Raw genomic sequence first — 17,142 nt, forward strand, 5'->3', positions numbered from 1 at the left:
TTTTGACATCCCAAAATTTTACCTACTAATAGACTGGTAAGCCTTAAGAATAACAAACAGTCAATTAACATATATTTTGTATGTTACATATGTTATATACTATAGTAAGCTAGAGAAAAGAAAATCATAAGAGCCCTAAACGGTGTTACTCAGTGGTAAGAGCATCGTCCCGAGCACTGAAAGGTCGGTCTCAGGTTCGCTCCCAGCCCTGAGTCAGGGCACATGTAGGAGGCAACCAGCTTCACATGGATGTTTCTCTCTCTCTCCTCCTCTCTCCCCGCCCCCCCCACTGCGACTCTCTCAATGGAAAAAACTATCCTCATGTAAGGATTAACAACAACAAAAGAACAAAAAAAGAGAGAAAATAATAAGAAAAATATATTAACTATATTTGTTGAAAAAAATATCTGTGCTGTTCAAGGATCAACCATATACCAAATACACAATAAAGCACCCTATAGTCCTAAAATGCCTCAAAACACCTCATCCTTAAAAAAAATGTTTACTGCATTTAAAATAATTATCCATTTTAAAATTAAGTTTAGAAAAAATATCAATTTTATAGTTAAAGTTCATTATGGAGTAAATTATGAAGAAATAAGATTTTTCCTGGACAGAAAATTCCAAGTTAATTTTAAAGGAATTTTTATATTTCTACAAATTATAAAACTGATAGAAGAAAACACAGATATATCTAAAAAATATAAAGTTCATTTAGCTAAACATTTTAGTTGTAAAGGTATATTTAATAACTTAGCATATGTAACAGGTATAAAATTTCTGCCCAAATAAATTGTTACAACAAATGAATATATCTCAATAAATATTTATTCAACCTTAAGGAACAACTCAGACAATATTAGTTACCCAGATGGCACAAGATAAGAAATAAAATGTCATTAAGCTACAGCAATATTTACCCAATAGGTTAATAATTCCTTCATTGTATGCTGCAAACAGTCTAATGGCATCTTTGAACAAGAGCATGAAGGCAGCATTTATTACTCCATTTGTAAGTTCATTACTATTAACCTGGGGGGAAAATTAGAAAAAAAAAATTAGCTAATCTTATGTTTTAAATAACAATGACTTCCTTCAAATTAAAATACAGTGAATTCATATATTTAGATGTATTAAAGAAAAAGACATCTATTTCTTGCAATTAGAGTTACAGCCAAAGAGTGCAAAAATCTTAATCAAAGAGTTTAGATGTTTGTAAAAGTCACAAGCAAACAAACATCCTACAACATTAAATTTAATTTTGAAATAAACAGTTGAGAACAAAAGTACCCTTTAACTCTTGAAATTCATGGGCTATATCTCAGAAGTCTTTTAGTATAAGTTGATTTCTACATTAAATACTTCTACTCGCAAAATAAAGCCCTTTTCTAGATGTTCACTTTGAGTCATGAAGGACTTACTGAATATTTTTAAACCAAAAGGTATTTATTTATTAAATGGTTACTACAATCACCAAGGCACTGAGCTAAATAAACTAGGTAGAAGATACTTTTAAATATACTAGAGGCCCGGTCCACGGGTTCGTGCATGGGTGGGGTCCCTCAGCCTGGCCTGCGCCCTCTTGCAATCCGGGACCCCCTCAGGAGATGTCAGACTGCTGGTTTCAACCCGATCCCCACAGGGGCTTGGGCTAGGCACTGCACCACTCCGGCGCATCCCAGTCCTGCTGTGCTCTCCAGCTGTGAGCCCGGTGCCTGGTGCCCGTCAGCTGAGCAGCACTCCCACTATGGGAGTGCCCTGACCACCATGGGGCAGCTCCTGCAGTGAGCGTCTGCCCCCTGCTGGTTAGTGCATGTCATAGCGACTGATCGAATAGTCAGTCGCTTAGGGTTTTATATATAGAGATAGATATACCTTTTCTTAATATTACAGACGAACTGATCTTCAAAATAGTTATGATAATATTAATTTTATCTCATCTGGTTATTGGGAGAATTTGGTTACTGGGAGAATTATATGATATGCTGAGTATCAAGAGCCTAGTGCAGTACCTTACACATGAATAACCAATATTTATTGTTATTGAATTATGCTGCAACAACAAAAAAATCACTTATTTATCTATCAAGAATACAAAAAATAATTTTATTTTTATCTCAAGGAATGAATCAAAAGGATAAGTCAAATTAACTTTTAAGCTCTTTTGTAGATAACAAGGATATGTAGTACATGAAAATTAATTTGTTAGGTAGGTATATAAAAGCATAAGCACAAAGTTAAATAGTAAGCAACCAATTGCTAACTATGTGCAGAATATCTAACAAGGCTGATTTCTATTATGGAGAGAGAATCCTAATAATAAAGCAAGTAACAGATAATTCATATGACCAGTAATATGTGAAAAGAAGCTCACCTTTGCTTACCAGATAAATTAAGATATAATAATAAAAATAATAAGATATAATAATAAAATAAGAAACTATCCTTTTTTTGAGCACCAGACCAGCAGGTATCAAAATAATCAAGACCAAGGTATTATTGGATAAAAATTAAGAAAAACAGGCACCTGTTGACATGTGAATGGCTCAACCCTTTCAGGGTGTAAATTGGCAATAGTTTAAAAGTATAAATGTTTATGTCCTTTGAAACAAATTCTTTTCTTAGGCATTAACCCTACAAAATAGGTTTAAAAATGTGTAGATACACACATTATCTAACACACACACACACAAAATTAGTATCCCCTCTCTTCTCTGTATCCTCCCCTCCCAATAGGCATAACAGGTAAATTGTTACATACAATGAAGTACAATACAAACACTGAAGAGAGTAATTTTATAAAGTAAAAACAAATTACACGGTTGGACCCTCTTCACTATCAAACCCAAAATATCATTCAGCAATTACATCACTCTCTTGTGTCTTTCTAGTCTAGGGGTTAGAAAACTTTTTTTGTAAGGGCCTGTTTGTATTTTAGACTCTGAAGGCTATATAGTCTCTATCACAGCTATTCAACTCTGTTATTACATCGTGAGAACAGCCACATACACTATGTAATCAGTGAGCCTGGCTGTGTTCTAATATTATTATTGTAAACAATATTAAATTTCATAATTTTCATCTGTCAAAATACTATTTTTTAAATATTATTTTCAACCACTTATTAAACATGTAAAAATCATTCTTAGCTCACAAGCTGTACAAAAAAAGGCAGCAGGTCATGGTCTGATAACCCATTCTAGACTATGAAGCACTTACAGGATTCATTTACTGAACATTTATTGAACAGTATCTATGTGTCACACACCTCTGATAATGGGGACACAGTAGAGAAAAAGTAGACTTAGTGCCTGCCCTCAAGCAACTTAAAGACTATCAACAGCAAGAATTAAAGGAAAAAATCAAATTTCAGCATGAAATTGCTACGGATCCATTCACTAACTTGCACTTACAAGATCTAAAATAAAATGTCTTAAAATAGATGCCTTCCCCTCAAAGAAAAGACTTGAAAATACTAATATTTAACATATTACACACAAAGTTGGAAACTTGGTTCAAGTGATGGTAGTTAAAACAAAAATTCCAAAGAACACAATATCCTTGGGCAATCTCTACAAAACAGGCTGTTATAAGTTTATTTGAACTTTCTTTTATTTCTTAATAATTGAATGCTTTGAGTTCTACAAAAGTGAAATACTAAGTTGACTATTCCTAAAGAAAATTGCCATACATTTTTTTTAAATCTCTAAAAACCATTATCAAAAGAAAGCAGATTTTCAGATCAACCCCTTAACCTCTCCATCACTTTCTTTAGCTTGTACAGTAAGTGCTTCATATACAAGAACCCATGTATAGAAAACATTTAGGAGGGAAAGTTACATTGTTGCTGACATGTACTAGTTAAAACCTACAACGGTTGCATCTCTACTAAACATGTAGACTTATTTTCTTGTCATTTTCTAAACAATAGAGTATAACAACTATTTATGCAGCATTATAAGTAATCTAGAGATTATTTAAAGTTTATGGGAGGATGTGCATAGATTATATGCAAATTCTAAGCTATCCTATATAATAAAAGCATAATATGCTAAGTGTCTGATTGATCAGTCGACCGCTTGACCAGTCGCTATGATGTGCACTGACCACCAGGGGGCAGAGGCTCTGACAGGTAGGTTAGCTTGCTGCTGGGGTCTGGCAGATCAGGACTGGGAGGGCTGGACACGCCCTGGAACCCTCCTGCAGTCCCTCCCCGGCCGGCCAGCCCCCATCGGCCCCAAATGGGAATGGGCAAGACAGCTCGGATCAGCCCCGATCACCAACCAGGCCAAGAGACCCTACCTGTGCACGAATTCATGTACCAGGCCTCTAGTTTTATATAAGGGACTTGAGCATCTGTGAATTTTGTATCCACAGATGGTCCTTGAATCAATCCCCTATGGATACAGAAGAATGACTGTATACCTCTAATTCTAGAGCTAGAGAAGCACTACCCACGAAATCAGGGTAAATCTAAAACAATTATAAAAGTGGAAAGCAAGCCCTAACCGGTTTGGCTCAGTGGATAGAGCGTCAGCCTACGGACTGACGGGTCCTAGGTTGATTCCAGTCAAGGGCATGTACCTTGGTTGCAGGCACATCCCCAGTAGGGGGTGTGCAGGAGGCAGCTGATCAATGTATCTCTATCCCTCTCCCTTCCTCTCTGTAAAAAAATCAATAATATATATATATTTTTAAAAATGGAAAGTAATCTGATTTGAGCCCACATTTATAGAAAACACTTAGCCAAACAGGGTATTAGTATGAAAAATCAGAGTCTGTGAAAATAAAAACCTCAACCAATTATAACATTTTTAAAATCTTAAGTTACAAAAGATGTGTGCAATCAACTTACATTAAAATCGAGAAGGGCATCCATTTGATTTTGAATAATAGGTACAGTTTTTAGGAGTTTTTCTGTGTTCATTGTCCTCATAACTCCATCAGCCCTAAAAAAGAAACAACTGAGTTTATTAAACCTACATTTCAAACTCCCATATGGTTCTCTAAGCAGAGAACAAGTTGCTATAAAACATCACATATTTTTAAAGTCATTACTGAGCCTGAAATCTCAAGCATAAATCATAGAGAAAAAACAAAAACAGAAAATATGTCTGTCAAGATGCTCATTTAAAACTAAAAAAAAAAAAAAAGTAAAATAAGTGAATAAAAATCAAAGTTTACATCATACAACCAGGTTTATATAATTTACTTTTTACATGAGGAAATCATCTGATCCTCACATCACTCATGTGTATACCAGTAAATAGCAATTTTACTTTTTTTTTTTAAGTTACGAATAAAATAATTGCCTCAAATCACTTAATAGTCAGGACTTAATGGAGCTAGCACTTAAACTCAAGTCTATTTTATTCATTACTCAAATACCAAATGTTGTTATACAGAAAATTATAACTAAAATCATTTTATTATAAAATAAGACAATTTTACCAAGTCATTCTAATCTGATCATTAAATAAGTGAATAATAAGAGGAATGTTTTTAATAAAATATTTTTTAAGTAATTCCAAAAATATTCCTTTGAATATTTCTTTAGATATTTCTAAACATAAGAGAAATATTAGCAGTACCAAATAAACTAGAATTTTACAAAACTAGTACCAAAAACACTAGATAAAAAGTACTGAGGCTAAGATATATCACTAATACTAAGTGCTTATTATGTATCAGGCTCCACATTAAGAACTTGCTATGTATTCCAAATCCTCACAAAAATCCTGTAGATGGCCTGCCCCATTTTACAGGTGGTGAAATTTTAGGTTGTGGGGTTATATGACAGTCTACGTACGGTCAGAGAACTAAACAGTGGTAGGGTCATTATATAAACCCCGCTATATTAGACTTCAAAACAGTGCTTTTTGTAACCTTTTGGCAGAGTAACAAGGCACTTTCAAAAAGTGCGCAAGCTTTCTCTAATTTACAAATAAACCATACTACAACCAGCTGCTCCAACCCTGAGTTACTCTCTTCAATCACAACCCCAGAAGCCAGAAAAGCAACAATAGTGCTTTGTGCTACACAACACTGGACTGCCTTGGGTAGGCAGCTACGGACTAGCTTTAGCCCAACAACTCTCCCCAATAAGGCTAGGTAACCTCTCAAATACTAAACTACATGGATTGGTACTAGCTGCTGGAGTTTGGAATAGGACACCATTCCCTCATTGTAATCCTTTTTTTATTGTCATCATACACTCATTTTATAAGTCATTACTTGGTCCCTTTTTCGTTCTCCCTCTCTCTCCTTGCTGAGGTCACTTTTTACTTCTGGTCACTTCCCCTCCATCACAAGAAACTTAAACTCTGCCTCAGTTTTTCTTAACTTCAACATCTACATGGATAACAAATCCAACATCTTGAACTCAAAGTGCCTTAATAGCAGTTCTTATTCCCATGGTCAGATCCTGAGTTTACTGTCCCAAAAGCCACATCAACCATCCCCCCACCACCAAATGAAAAAAACAGAAACAAAATTCAGATACCATATCCTATAACAATAACCTTTGAACCTTCTAGCAACCTTGGTCAATTATCCCCCATGGCAAAAGCTATTTGACTTCATCATAATTCAACGTACCAAACCCACTATCCACATTGTTCCCATATTTTTACTTCCTTCAACTAGTTTAGAATTCCAAAGATTACTATTAATTCCTCTGTACTCTCTTCTTCCTTTGCAGTCACCTGACAAATTCACAATCCTGGGTGAGCCAACATTTACCTCATCCATGACAGTAAGATGCAGCTGAGTCCTGGTAAAGAAGACCACAAAACTGAGCAAACTGATAAAACTATAACAAATTCATAATCAACTTCAAATGAGGACTCAGCATTGCCAGTAATTCTCTTAGCCTTCTCTTAAATTCCTCTCCTCAGTACTTATACTTCAAACTTCCTTCTCCCACCACTCCCTTCCTTGTATCCCACACCCAACACACAAACTCTCAGCATTTAACTCTCAAAATATAAAATTCAGAAATAGAAAATGATAAAGAGAGATTGGCTGGTCATCTCGCCACCAAAACTCCATCTATCTGGTCTATTCCTATTATAGTAGCAAAAGTATTTCTTTCTAGCAAATGTAAACACCATTCACACAGGTCCTCTGGATCCCACTCTGTCACATCCTTTAGTTGTCTTCTTCTCTAACACAGCACTGACTGTCCAACAGAACTATATGCAGTGATGGAAATGTTCTGTATCTGCATCATTCAATATGGTAGTCACTAGCCATAAGTGGCTACTTAGCATCTGTAATGTAGCTGATGCAACAAGGGAAATGATTTTTTAAATTTGATTTTATTTTAATCAGTTTAAATTTAAATAGCCACATGTGGCAAGTAGCTAGCATATTGGACAATGCAGCTTATTAATCTTTTCTTTTATACTAGATCATTCCCATGAACATGCAAGCAAAGTTTCTAGAATCACCATTCTTTAAACAGACACACATACACCACCACCACCACTAATCCCGTATTATTCCCTTGCAGAGTCAAGCATACTTCTCAAAAGAGTGGCCACTTCCTCACATTTTGTTCATTATTCAATTCATTGCATTATGAGCCCCATTCCTACCGTCCAGTTCAATTTCTCTAGTTTAGGTCATCTAGGTATTCCATGTTGCTTCTCCAATGGGTACTTACCTAACATTATCTGACTAGACTTCTCAGCATCATTCAAGTTTTCTTCATTCTTGTAATATTCTACTCTCTCAGCATCTCTTATACAATTCCCTCTTTGTTTTCTTCCTACCTCAGGATCACTTTCCAATCTCTTTTGTTGGCTCCTCATCTTTTATCCACCCTCTAAAATAGTTGAATATCTCAAGGTTTTCTGGACCTTCTTCTCTCATTCTGAATTTATGCCCCAGGTGAGCTGTCCTTCCCAAGCAAAATGCCATTGACATATTTATATTCCCAGACTAGAACTCTCAAGTTCCAAGTTAGTATATTAACTGCTTACTTGATATCTCAACTTGTACAAATCACTCAAAACTAGTATTTCCAAAACTAAATCCTTACTTTTTAGCACTACACCCTACCTTACACCACTCCCCAAAATCTTCCCTGTAAATAGTGCCATGTACCCTGTGACTTACACCAGAAACTGTGGGGATATTTCTGATTCCTCCCTCTCTCACTAGCCTCCACATAATTTCTTCCCAGAGAACTTTAAATTTTTTAATTAAGAAGAATCTTAACAATTATTTACATGATTACATCAGACTTCAAAAAACACAAATAATTCACAATCCCAAATGCTTGAACATGATTCTAATCAAATGTATGACAATTCATACTCCATGCAGAGCACAGGTTCTTATGACTTTTTAAATAGATTATAATTAAATTCAGATACTTGCTTCCCTAATATAACAGCAATGGGTTAAAGGCTAATTATCCATGTCCTTATTCACATACAATATCTTGATTAATTTACACAATGTCTTGTTACTTTGAACTGTACTAATTTAGAATTCAAGATAATTCAACATAATACTACCAAATAGAATGTTAAACAAACAAATAAAAATGAAGAGTCCAATGTTTAACCAACTAAAAAGACAAATCTATGGGCAATTTACTGGATCTATTTTTTTTTGGGGGGGTGTCTATTTTTCATTGAACCATTTAATGTACTGTTTACAAACTCATCTAGTCATCTTTTCGAAAACTATTAAACATCCACTATGTCAGTGGTTCTCAACCTTCCTAATGCCGCGACCCTTTAATACAGTTCCTCATGTTGTGGTGACCCCCAACTTCATTGTTACAAATTGAACATAATTAAAGAAGAGTGATCAATCACAAAAACAATATGTAATTATATATGTGTTTTCCGATGGTCTTAGGCGACCGCTGTGAAAGGGTCGTTCGACCCCCAAAGGGGTTGCGACCCACAGGTTGAGAACCGCTGCACTGTTTCAGCACTCTGGAAAGTCCTAAATATATGAATATGGCACAACTATACTCTCATGGGTGTGAGCATGTCATATAAAATTTAACAACAGAAATAAGGCTTCCTCAAAGAAATGTCAGAGCGAATTCTTGAAAAAGAACTAAGAATTTGTCAGAATAACAAAAAAGGGCTTTATAAAAGGAGTACAGTTGGCCTTGAACAATGCAGGGGGGTTAGGGAACATAACTTGTACTTCAGTACTAGTGGGGACTGGCTCTAGGACACACATCCCCACCATGAATACCGAAATCCACAGATGCTAAACTCCTTTATATAAAACCTAATTAAAATACAAGCAAAGGACTTGAACAGACATTTTTCCAAAGATATACAAATGGTCAATAAGGACATAAAAAGGCACTTAACATTATTAACCATCAGGGAAATTCGAACCAAAAAAATCATAATGATATACTACTTTATACCCACTAGGATGACTATAATAATAATAAAAAAATAACAAGTATTGACAAGAATGTGTGGAAATTGAATCCACATATATTGCTGGTAGGAACATAAAACAGTTCCATTGCTTTAAAAACAAAATGAAACAGTTTGGCAGTTCCTCAAGAAGCTAAACGTAAGAGTTACCATATAACCCAGCAATTCCACTCCTAGATTACATACCCAAGAGAACTGAAAAGATTCCACACAAAAACTTTTTCACCAATGCTCATAGCACTAATCCTAACAGCCAAAAAGTAGAAACCATTCAAACGTCCATCAGCTGATGAAAACAAAATGTAGTATAATCCATACAACAGAATATGATTGAGCCATAAAAATAAGTACTGATCCATCCTAAAACAAGGATGCTAAAAGTTGAATACATTAGGCTAAGTCAAAGAAGCCTGACACAAAAAGCCACATATTACATGATTCCAGCAGGAAAAAAAAAAAGACACAGGAACCATAAAAAAGAACCAGTCAGAAATGAAAATACAATAACTGAAATGAAAAATACACTAGAAGGAATCAACACCAGATTAGATGAAGCACAGAATCAAATCAGTAATTTGGAAGTCAAGGTAGAAAAACCACCCAATCAGAGCAGCAAAAACAAAAAAGAATTTTTCTAAAATGAGGATTTTTAATGAACCTATGGGACAATATCAAGTGTAACAGTTGCATCATAGATGTACCAGGAAGAGAAGAGAAAGAGCAAGGGATTAAGAATCTATTTGAAGAAATAATGACTGAAAACTTTCCTAGTAAAGGAAAAAGACACACAAGTCCAAGGAAGCTCAACACAAGTTCAGGAAGCTGATAAGAGTACCGCACAAGATGGAACCCAAAGAGGCCCACACCAAGACACATCATACTTAAAATGCAAAATGTTAAAGACAAGGATAGAATCTTAAAAGCAACAAGAGAAAAGCAGCTAGTTACCTAAAAGGAAGTGCCAATCAGACTGTCAGCTGATTTCACAACAGAAACTTTGCAGGCAAAAAATATTCAGTGATGAAAACCAAGGACCCACAACCAAGATTACTCTATCCAGCATGGCTATCATTTAGAATTGAAGGTCAGATAAAAGAGCTTCCCTGACAAGAAAGAGCTAACAGAGTTCATCGCCATCAAACAAGCAATACAAGATATGTTAAAGGGACTTCTTTAAAGAAAAAGATTAAAAATATGAATAATAAAATGGCAATAACTACATATCTATCAACAATTACTTTAAATGCTCCAATCAAAAGACATACGGTGGCTGAAGAGATAAGAAAACAAGACCCTTACACATACTGTGTACAAGAGACTCACTTCAGACAGAAAGGTATACAGACTGAAAGTAAAGGGATGGAAAAAGATATTTCGTAAAAATGGAATAAAAAGAGCTGAGATAGTAATACTTGTATCAGACAAAATAAGACTTTAAAACAAAGGCTGTAAGAGACAAAGAAGGGCTCAGGAATTCCACTTCTGGGTATTTTTCTGAAGAAATCCAAAACACTAAATCAAAAAGACATATGCATCCAATTTGTTCATTACAACTTTACTGACAATACCCAAAATATGGAAGCAACTTAAGAGTCCATCAACAAATGTATGTATGGATAAAGTAGTGGTGCATATATACAATGAAATATGATTCAGCCAAAAAAAAAAAAGGAATGAACTCTTGCCATCTGAAACAACATGGATGTACCTTGAGGGTATTGTGCTTAGTGAAATAAATTAGAGAAAGACAAATGCCAGATAATTTCACTTATATGTGAAATCTAAAAAAAATTCTAAAAATAAATGAATAAGCAGAACAGAAATAGATTCATAGATACAGAGAACATTTTAATGATTGCCTGATTAGAGGGGTGTTGGGAGGGGTGGGTGAGTGAAAAAGATGAAGGGATTTAGAAGTACAAACTGGTAGTTAAGAGAATAGCTATGGTGATGTAAGGTATAGCATAGGGAACATAAAGTAGTTGTATCAGGGTGATCACTTTGTAAGTTATAGAAATGGCTAATCACTGGGTTGTACACCTGAAACTAACATAATATTGTATGTCAACTGTAATTAAAAAATAAAAATAATTTAAAAATGTTATGTTTTCGGATTTGATAGTAATGATGTTGGACAACTTTGTAAATATACTAAACACCACTGAATTTAAAATCCTAAATACAGCACATTTTATGTTATGTAAATCCTATCTCAATAAAGCTGTTATTAAATTTAAAACTCCTAGTGCAAAAAGTATCTGTTGTACATTTTCAAGGAAATCTAAAGTTCAAATTTTTTCAACTGGCCTGATATTCCATAATTCATAGTCTAATATTTTTTATGATTTACATTTATAAATATTCAAATCTATTGGATGTCAAGAAAAAGAAAAGAAATGAAGCTTAACTCACCCTCTTTTCACTTTTGTGAAATCAAATGCAACTTGTCTGTATGAAACTGCTTTTTCATTTAGATATCTACTATACCGCCTAATAAATGTAGACATGTCATATCCTGTAAATAAAAAAATAAAAAGCGTTTTCATAAATTATTAAAATCCAAATTTGCTTAAGAAACAAACTCATTTCATCCAATGGCCATGTCTTGATATTCCAACTCAATTTTGTGATGTAAATGTAATGACTAATGAAAAATATCACATTAAAATCTTAACGACTTAACATTTTTAAGTCAGGTATGTCATATGTGGCTTTGAACCTTCCCCCATAGAATTTCACTGAAATAATTGTGCTTCTGATCATCATTCCTATCTTTTACTTATTAGGAATTAGAAAAATACGTTCTACACTACTTGACAACCTCATAACTCAAATTTAATACCACATGGAATCACAACCCCACACATCAAATCATTAAGCACTTTTATAATTTTCATACCTAAGAAATTATTAGTTGTTTATTATTTAGAACAACCATTACCCTTGTATGCCAACCTTATTAAAAACTACAGAAAATAAGTGTATATGGTACGACAGAAATGTCAATATGCAAGTTTAAGGCACAACAAGAACAAAAAAATTTATGTTTTCAATAAAACTTTCTAAATGAGCCAGCCCTAGCTAATTTGTCTCAGCAGATAGAGCGGTGGCCAGGGGACTAAAGGGTGGAGGGTTTGATTCTCGTCAAGGGCACGTACCTTGGTTGCAGGCTCCAACCCTGGCCCCAGTCAAAAGTAAACAAGTATTGAACTGGACAGTCCCTAACCCAAAAACAGCTAGTCACTAAATTCTATTGAAGTTTTTCTCCACAAGAGCCACAATTCAGGTTCTCGTTAACTCTCCACTAGATGACCGGAATGATGGCCAGAACAGTCTTGATGTCTTCAAGATTTTATCCACTCTAATCCAACCTGCACTGAGCTATGATGCTTTCTTTATTACACACATTTCCTCTCCCCTCAGCCCTCAACTCAAAAAACTTTTGATGGTTTCTCATTGCTTTACAAAATCCCAACTCTATCAAATCCTTCTGTGCCTAATTTTGGCCCCAAACAGCTTCTTGAGGGCTATCTGCCACTACATATTCTCCAATGCATCAATCACACATTCTATTCACAATCACCTGTTCTATAAATCTCAAATACCCCATGTTCTTTTACATCCATGTATACCTGTGTACTTTGTGTAAGCCAACTCTTCCATCCATTTTTCAAAGCCCAGCACAAATCTCACCTTCTCTAAAGACATTTCCCAGGTAAAGCCTTACTGCTGGATATTCCCAAGTCATTTGGTATATCTTTTATGAGGTTCTTCCTAGAGTTGGCATTCTATAATGCTAATGAACTAGTTCTGGAACTAAGTACAACAGATCCTATTAAGACAGAATGTGCCCTTCTGGTGTTGCTCAGTGGTTGAGCATCGACCTTATGAACCAGAAAGTCACGGTTCAAATCCTGGTCATGGCACATGCCCAGATTTTGGGAGGGCATGGAGAAGGCAGCTGATCAATCAATCTCTCTCATTATTGATGTTTCTATCTCTCTCTCCCTTTCCTCTTTGAAATCAATAAAAAAATATACATTTTTAAAAGACAGAGTGTGCATGGAAGGCTACAACACCAGATTACAGCAATTTCAAGTCACTAAATTAAAAGTGAAATAAGAAAATAACAGATGTATCAATGAGCAATTCATCTGAATAAAATACCTTTGCTACTAAATATATAATATTCCTGACTACATTTTTTTGGAATAAAACAATAACATTAACAATGAAAGCAGACATGTACATAGTGTTTCTTGTTGCCAAGCATTGTTTTAAGCACTTTGCATTTATTAACCAGGCTAAGCCTCATAACAATCTTATAGCATAGGTGCTATCATTATTCCTGATTTTACTGACCCAGAGAGGTGAAATAACTTGCTCAAGTTCATATAGCAAGTATGTGGTACCGATGGGTTGCAAACCTAGGCAGTTCAGTTCCAGAATCCATGCTCTCAAATTATTACCCTATACTGTTTTGCAAAGAACTTTGGGCATCAACTTATAAAGTCAATTTTAAGCTTCACATTAAAATACAGTTTTTTTCTTCGCTACAACTACTAAAATGAGGTTCCTCTACAGCACATGTTCTAAAAGACAAAAGGGTTCAACTCTGCAGAAATCATTACACAAGGGCACTCTATAAGTAAGTTGTCTTTACCTTGTAATCCACTTTTATCCAAAAAATTGCTTAAGTTAAACAATGTGTTTCTTGAAGCCAAATACTGAATAAAACGCTGGAAAAACAAAAACAAATAATTATGTCAAATTATTTGTTATACTGCCATCTAACAAACTCTAATTTGAGAATCAGGGAGAAAGGTAGTTAACATATTCCATTAAGCTTATCTAGTTTAAATTTATCATCCTCAGTCTTCCTATTTACTAGTTAGCAAACCTAAAAACACGTATTTTTCACTGGCATATACGAATTTGTTAAGGACTAATGCCCACAGCCATTTAAACCAAAATAAAGAGAAATAGGCACATTTAAATCGAAATCTGTAATTTTGTCTTTTTCCAGCATATTTGGACTACAGCTAATCATACTCATGAGGCATCTAACTTTTTTAAAAAACAAAAATACTTATAATCATACAAAAGAACAACATTATAGACAACCTCTTACCCACTGTCCAGACTAAACACATTAAAATATTCATTTTAGAGCATCTTAGAGAGTCAAAAATTACAGGCTATTGAAGACACACACCTTTAATCCCATTCCCCGTCTGTCCCTCTTCAGAGGCAATCACTTTTCTGAATAGCTATATGTCATTCCCACATTTTTATAGTTTTACTACATATTTAAGCATCTATAAACTCTACATAATTTTGTTTTCTATTTTAATTTTATAGAAATATACTATACTTTTCTAATATGCTTTGTAACAACTTTTCTCTAAGAATTATTCATTTAATTTATGTAGATCTAGCTCATTCATTTAAATGTTCTAGTATTTCAATGAACATAAGATTATGTATTAATTTCTTATGGATACTATAATTCTTGCCAATTTCACTATTATTAACCACTAGAGGCCTAGTGCATGAGATTTGTGCATTGGTGGGTCCCTCAGCCCAGCCTGCGCCCTCTCACAGTCCGGAAGCCCTAAGGGGATGTCCGACTGACAGCTTAGGGAGCAGGCCTAAGCCCTCAGTCAGACATCCTTAGTGCTGCTGCAGAGGCAGGAGAGGCTCCTGCCATCGCCTCTACGCTTGCCAGCCTTGAGCCAGGTTTCTGGCTGAGTGGTGCTCCCCCTGCATTGAGCGTCTGCCCCCTGGTGGTCAGTGTACATCATAGCAACCGGTCGTTCTGCCGTTTGGTCAATTTGCATATTGACCTTTTATTATATAGTATGTTTGACATCTTTGTACTTGGTTTCCATGTGCAAGTGTATAAGAGTTTCTCATGACACATAGTTAGGGATGAATTGTTGGGTCAGCATATATGTAAAAGTTCACATTCTCTAAATGCTCTCCAAAATGCTTACCACAGAACATTATTTTAACTTCCCATTATATACAACCTCAAAAAAAAAAAAAAGCTAGAGCAACTACTTTCAATTTCACTTCTCCTTAGGATTTCCTTTTTTTTTTTAAGTATGCAGAGGGGGTTGCCATCAATTAGGATGTATTCCATTGCTCTCAATTTAATCTTGTTGATCTGTGATCACCCTAAACAAACCAATCAAAGACTCACCTTTCATCACTTATCCTAAAATAACCTGTTCAAATGGCAATATTAGACTCTGATTTTCATAAGTTTTGATAATTCTTTTTTGTGATGATCTATCCTATGCATTATAAAACATTCAGAAGCATCCCTGTCCTCTATTCATTAGGTGCTAGTTGCATTCCTTCCAGTTGTGACAAATATCCCTGGGTGGGGGGAATCATTCTCCTCCTTTGCCCTAGTTGAGAACCACTGGCATTCCCAACACTGCAGTACAGTAAGATCCTATGCATACTCTCTCAAAAAACTAATAACAACTGCCAACGTGAAAACCTGAGGGTTGCATAAATAGCACAAAAAATGAACAGAGTACTGAATTTGTCTTGGCTGCTTAAGTGAAACTAAACATGAGTTTATCTAGAGTAAAAACCATACTGAAATGCTATCTTTCTCTTCCTGTCAGTCAATTGCAAGGAAAGACAGTAAATGCCTTTATCAAGGTTTTGCTTCTAGTATTATCATTTCATTTACAGCCTCTTTATCTGGCATTGCAGTTGGTTATATGTGTAGCTTTTTCTTTTTAAAGAATAAACTACAGTTGACCCTTGAACAATGCAGGGGTTGGAGTGCCAACCCCAAAAGCAGTCAAAAAAATACAACATAACTTCTGACTCCCCCAAAACTTAACTACTATTATCTACTGTTGACTGAAAGTCTTACCAATAAGAAAAAAATCAAACACATATTTGTATGTTATAGGTATTATATACTACTAGAGGCCCAGTGCACAAAAATTTGTGCACTCGCGGGGAGGAGGGGGTCCCTCAGCCAGGCCTGTGCCCTCTCCCAGTCTGGGAACCCTCGGGAGATAACGACCTGCTGGCTTAGGCCTGCTCCCGGGTGGGAGAGGGCAGGCCCAATCCCTAGGTGCAGCCCCTGGTCAGGCTCAGAGCAGGGCTGATTGGGGAGTTGGGGCGCCACCCCGTCATGCACAGAGCAGGGCGGATCGGGAGGTTGCGATGCCACCCTCAGTCACGCTCAGGGTAGGGCCGATTGGGGGCTTGGGGCACCACCCCCTGTCATACTCAAGGAAGGGTCGATGGGGACGTTGCGGCGCCACCCCGTCACGCACAGAGCAGGGCCAATCAGGGGGTTGGAGTGCTGCCCCCTGTCATGCATAGAGCAGGGCCAATCAGGGGGTTGAGGAGCTCCCCCCTGTCACTCACAGAGTAGGGCCAACAGGGGAGTTGGGGCACCAACCCCATCACACACAGATAAGGGCGGATCAGGGGGTTGGCGCGCTGCACCGTCACACTCAGGGCAGGGCCAATGAGGAGGTTATGGCTCTACCCCGTCCCAGACAGAGCAGGGCCCATGGGGGAGGGTTGGGGCGCCGCCCTCTATCACCCACAGAGCAGGGCCGATCAGGGGGTTGGGGCGCCACCGCTGTCACACTCAGGGCAGGGCCAATGGGGAGGTTATGGCTCTACCCCATCACACACAGAGCAGGGCCGATCAGGGGGTTGGGGCGCCGCACCCTGT

The 17,142-nt window shown here is 36.3% G+C and overlaps 1 protein-coding gene across 12 annotated transcripts in view; it reads right to left on the reverse strand.

The window, feature by feature from the left end:
- PICALM (phosphatidylinositol binding clathrin assembly protein) overlaps positions 1-17,142 on the reverse strand; it is a 106,460-nt gene that overhangs the window by 51,174 nt on the left and 38,144 nt on the right. For all 12 annotated transcript variants that reach the window (XM_070425800.1, XM_070425801.1, XM_070425799.1 and 9 more), the window contains exons 3-6: positions 14,086-14,161; positions 11,835-11,937; positions 4,856-4,949; positions 921-1,032 (exon numbers count right to left, since the gene is read on the reverse strand). In XM_070425800.1, the coding sequence (XP_070281901.1) occupies positions 921-1,032; positions 4,856-4,949; positions 11,835-11,937; positions 14,086-14,161 (385 nt within the window). The remainder of the gene's footprint in view (positions 1-920; positions 1,033-4,855; positions 4,950-11,834; positions 11,938-14,085; positions 14,162-17,142) is intronic.

Source organism: Myotis yumanensis, unplaced genomic scaffold (genome assembly GCF_028538775.1).
Source record: "Myotis yumanensis isolate MYYU_CA2020_CCGP unplaced genomic scaffold, mMyoYum1.0.hap1 SCAF_10, whole genome shotgun sequence".
Taxonomy (NCBI): domain Eukaryota; kingdom Metazoa; phylum Chordata; class Mammalia; order Chiroptera; family Vespertilionidae; genus Myotis; species Myotis yumanensis.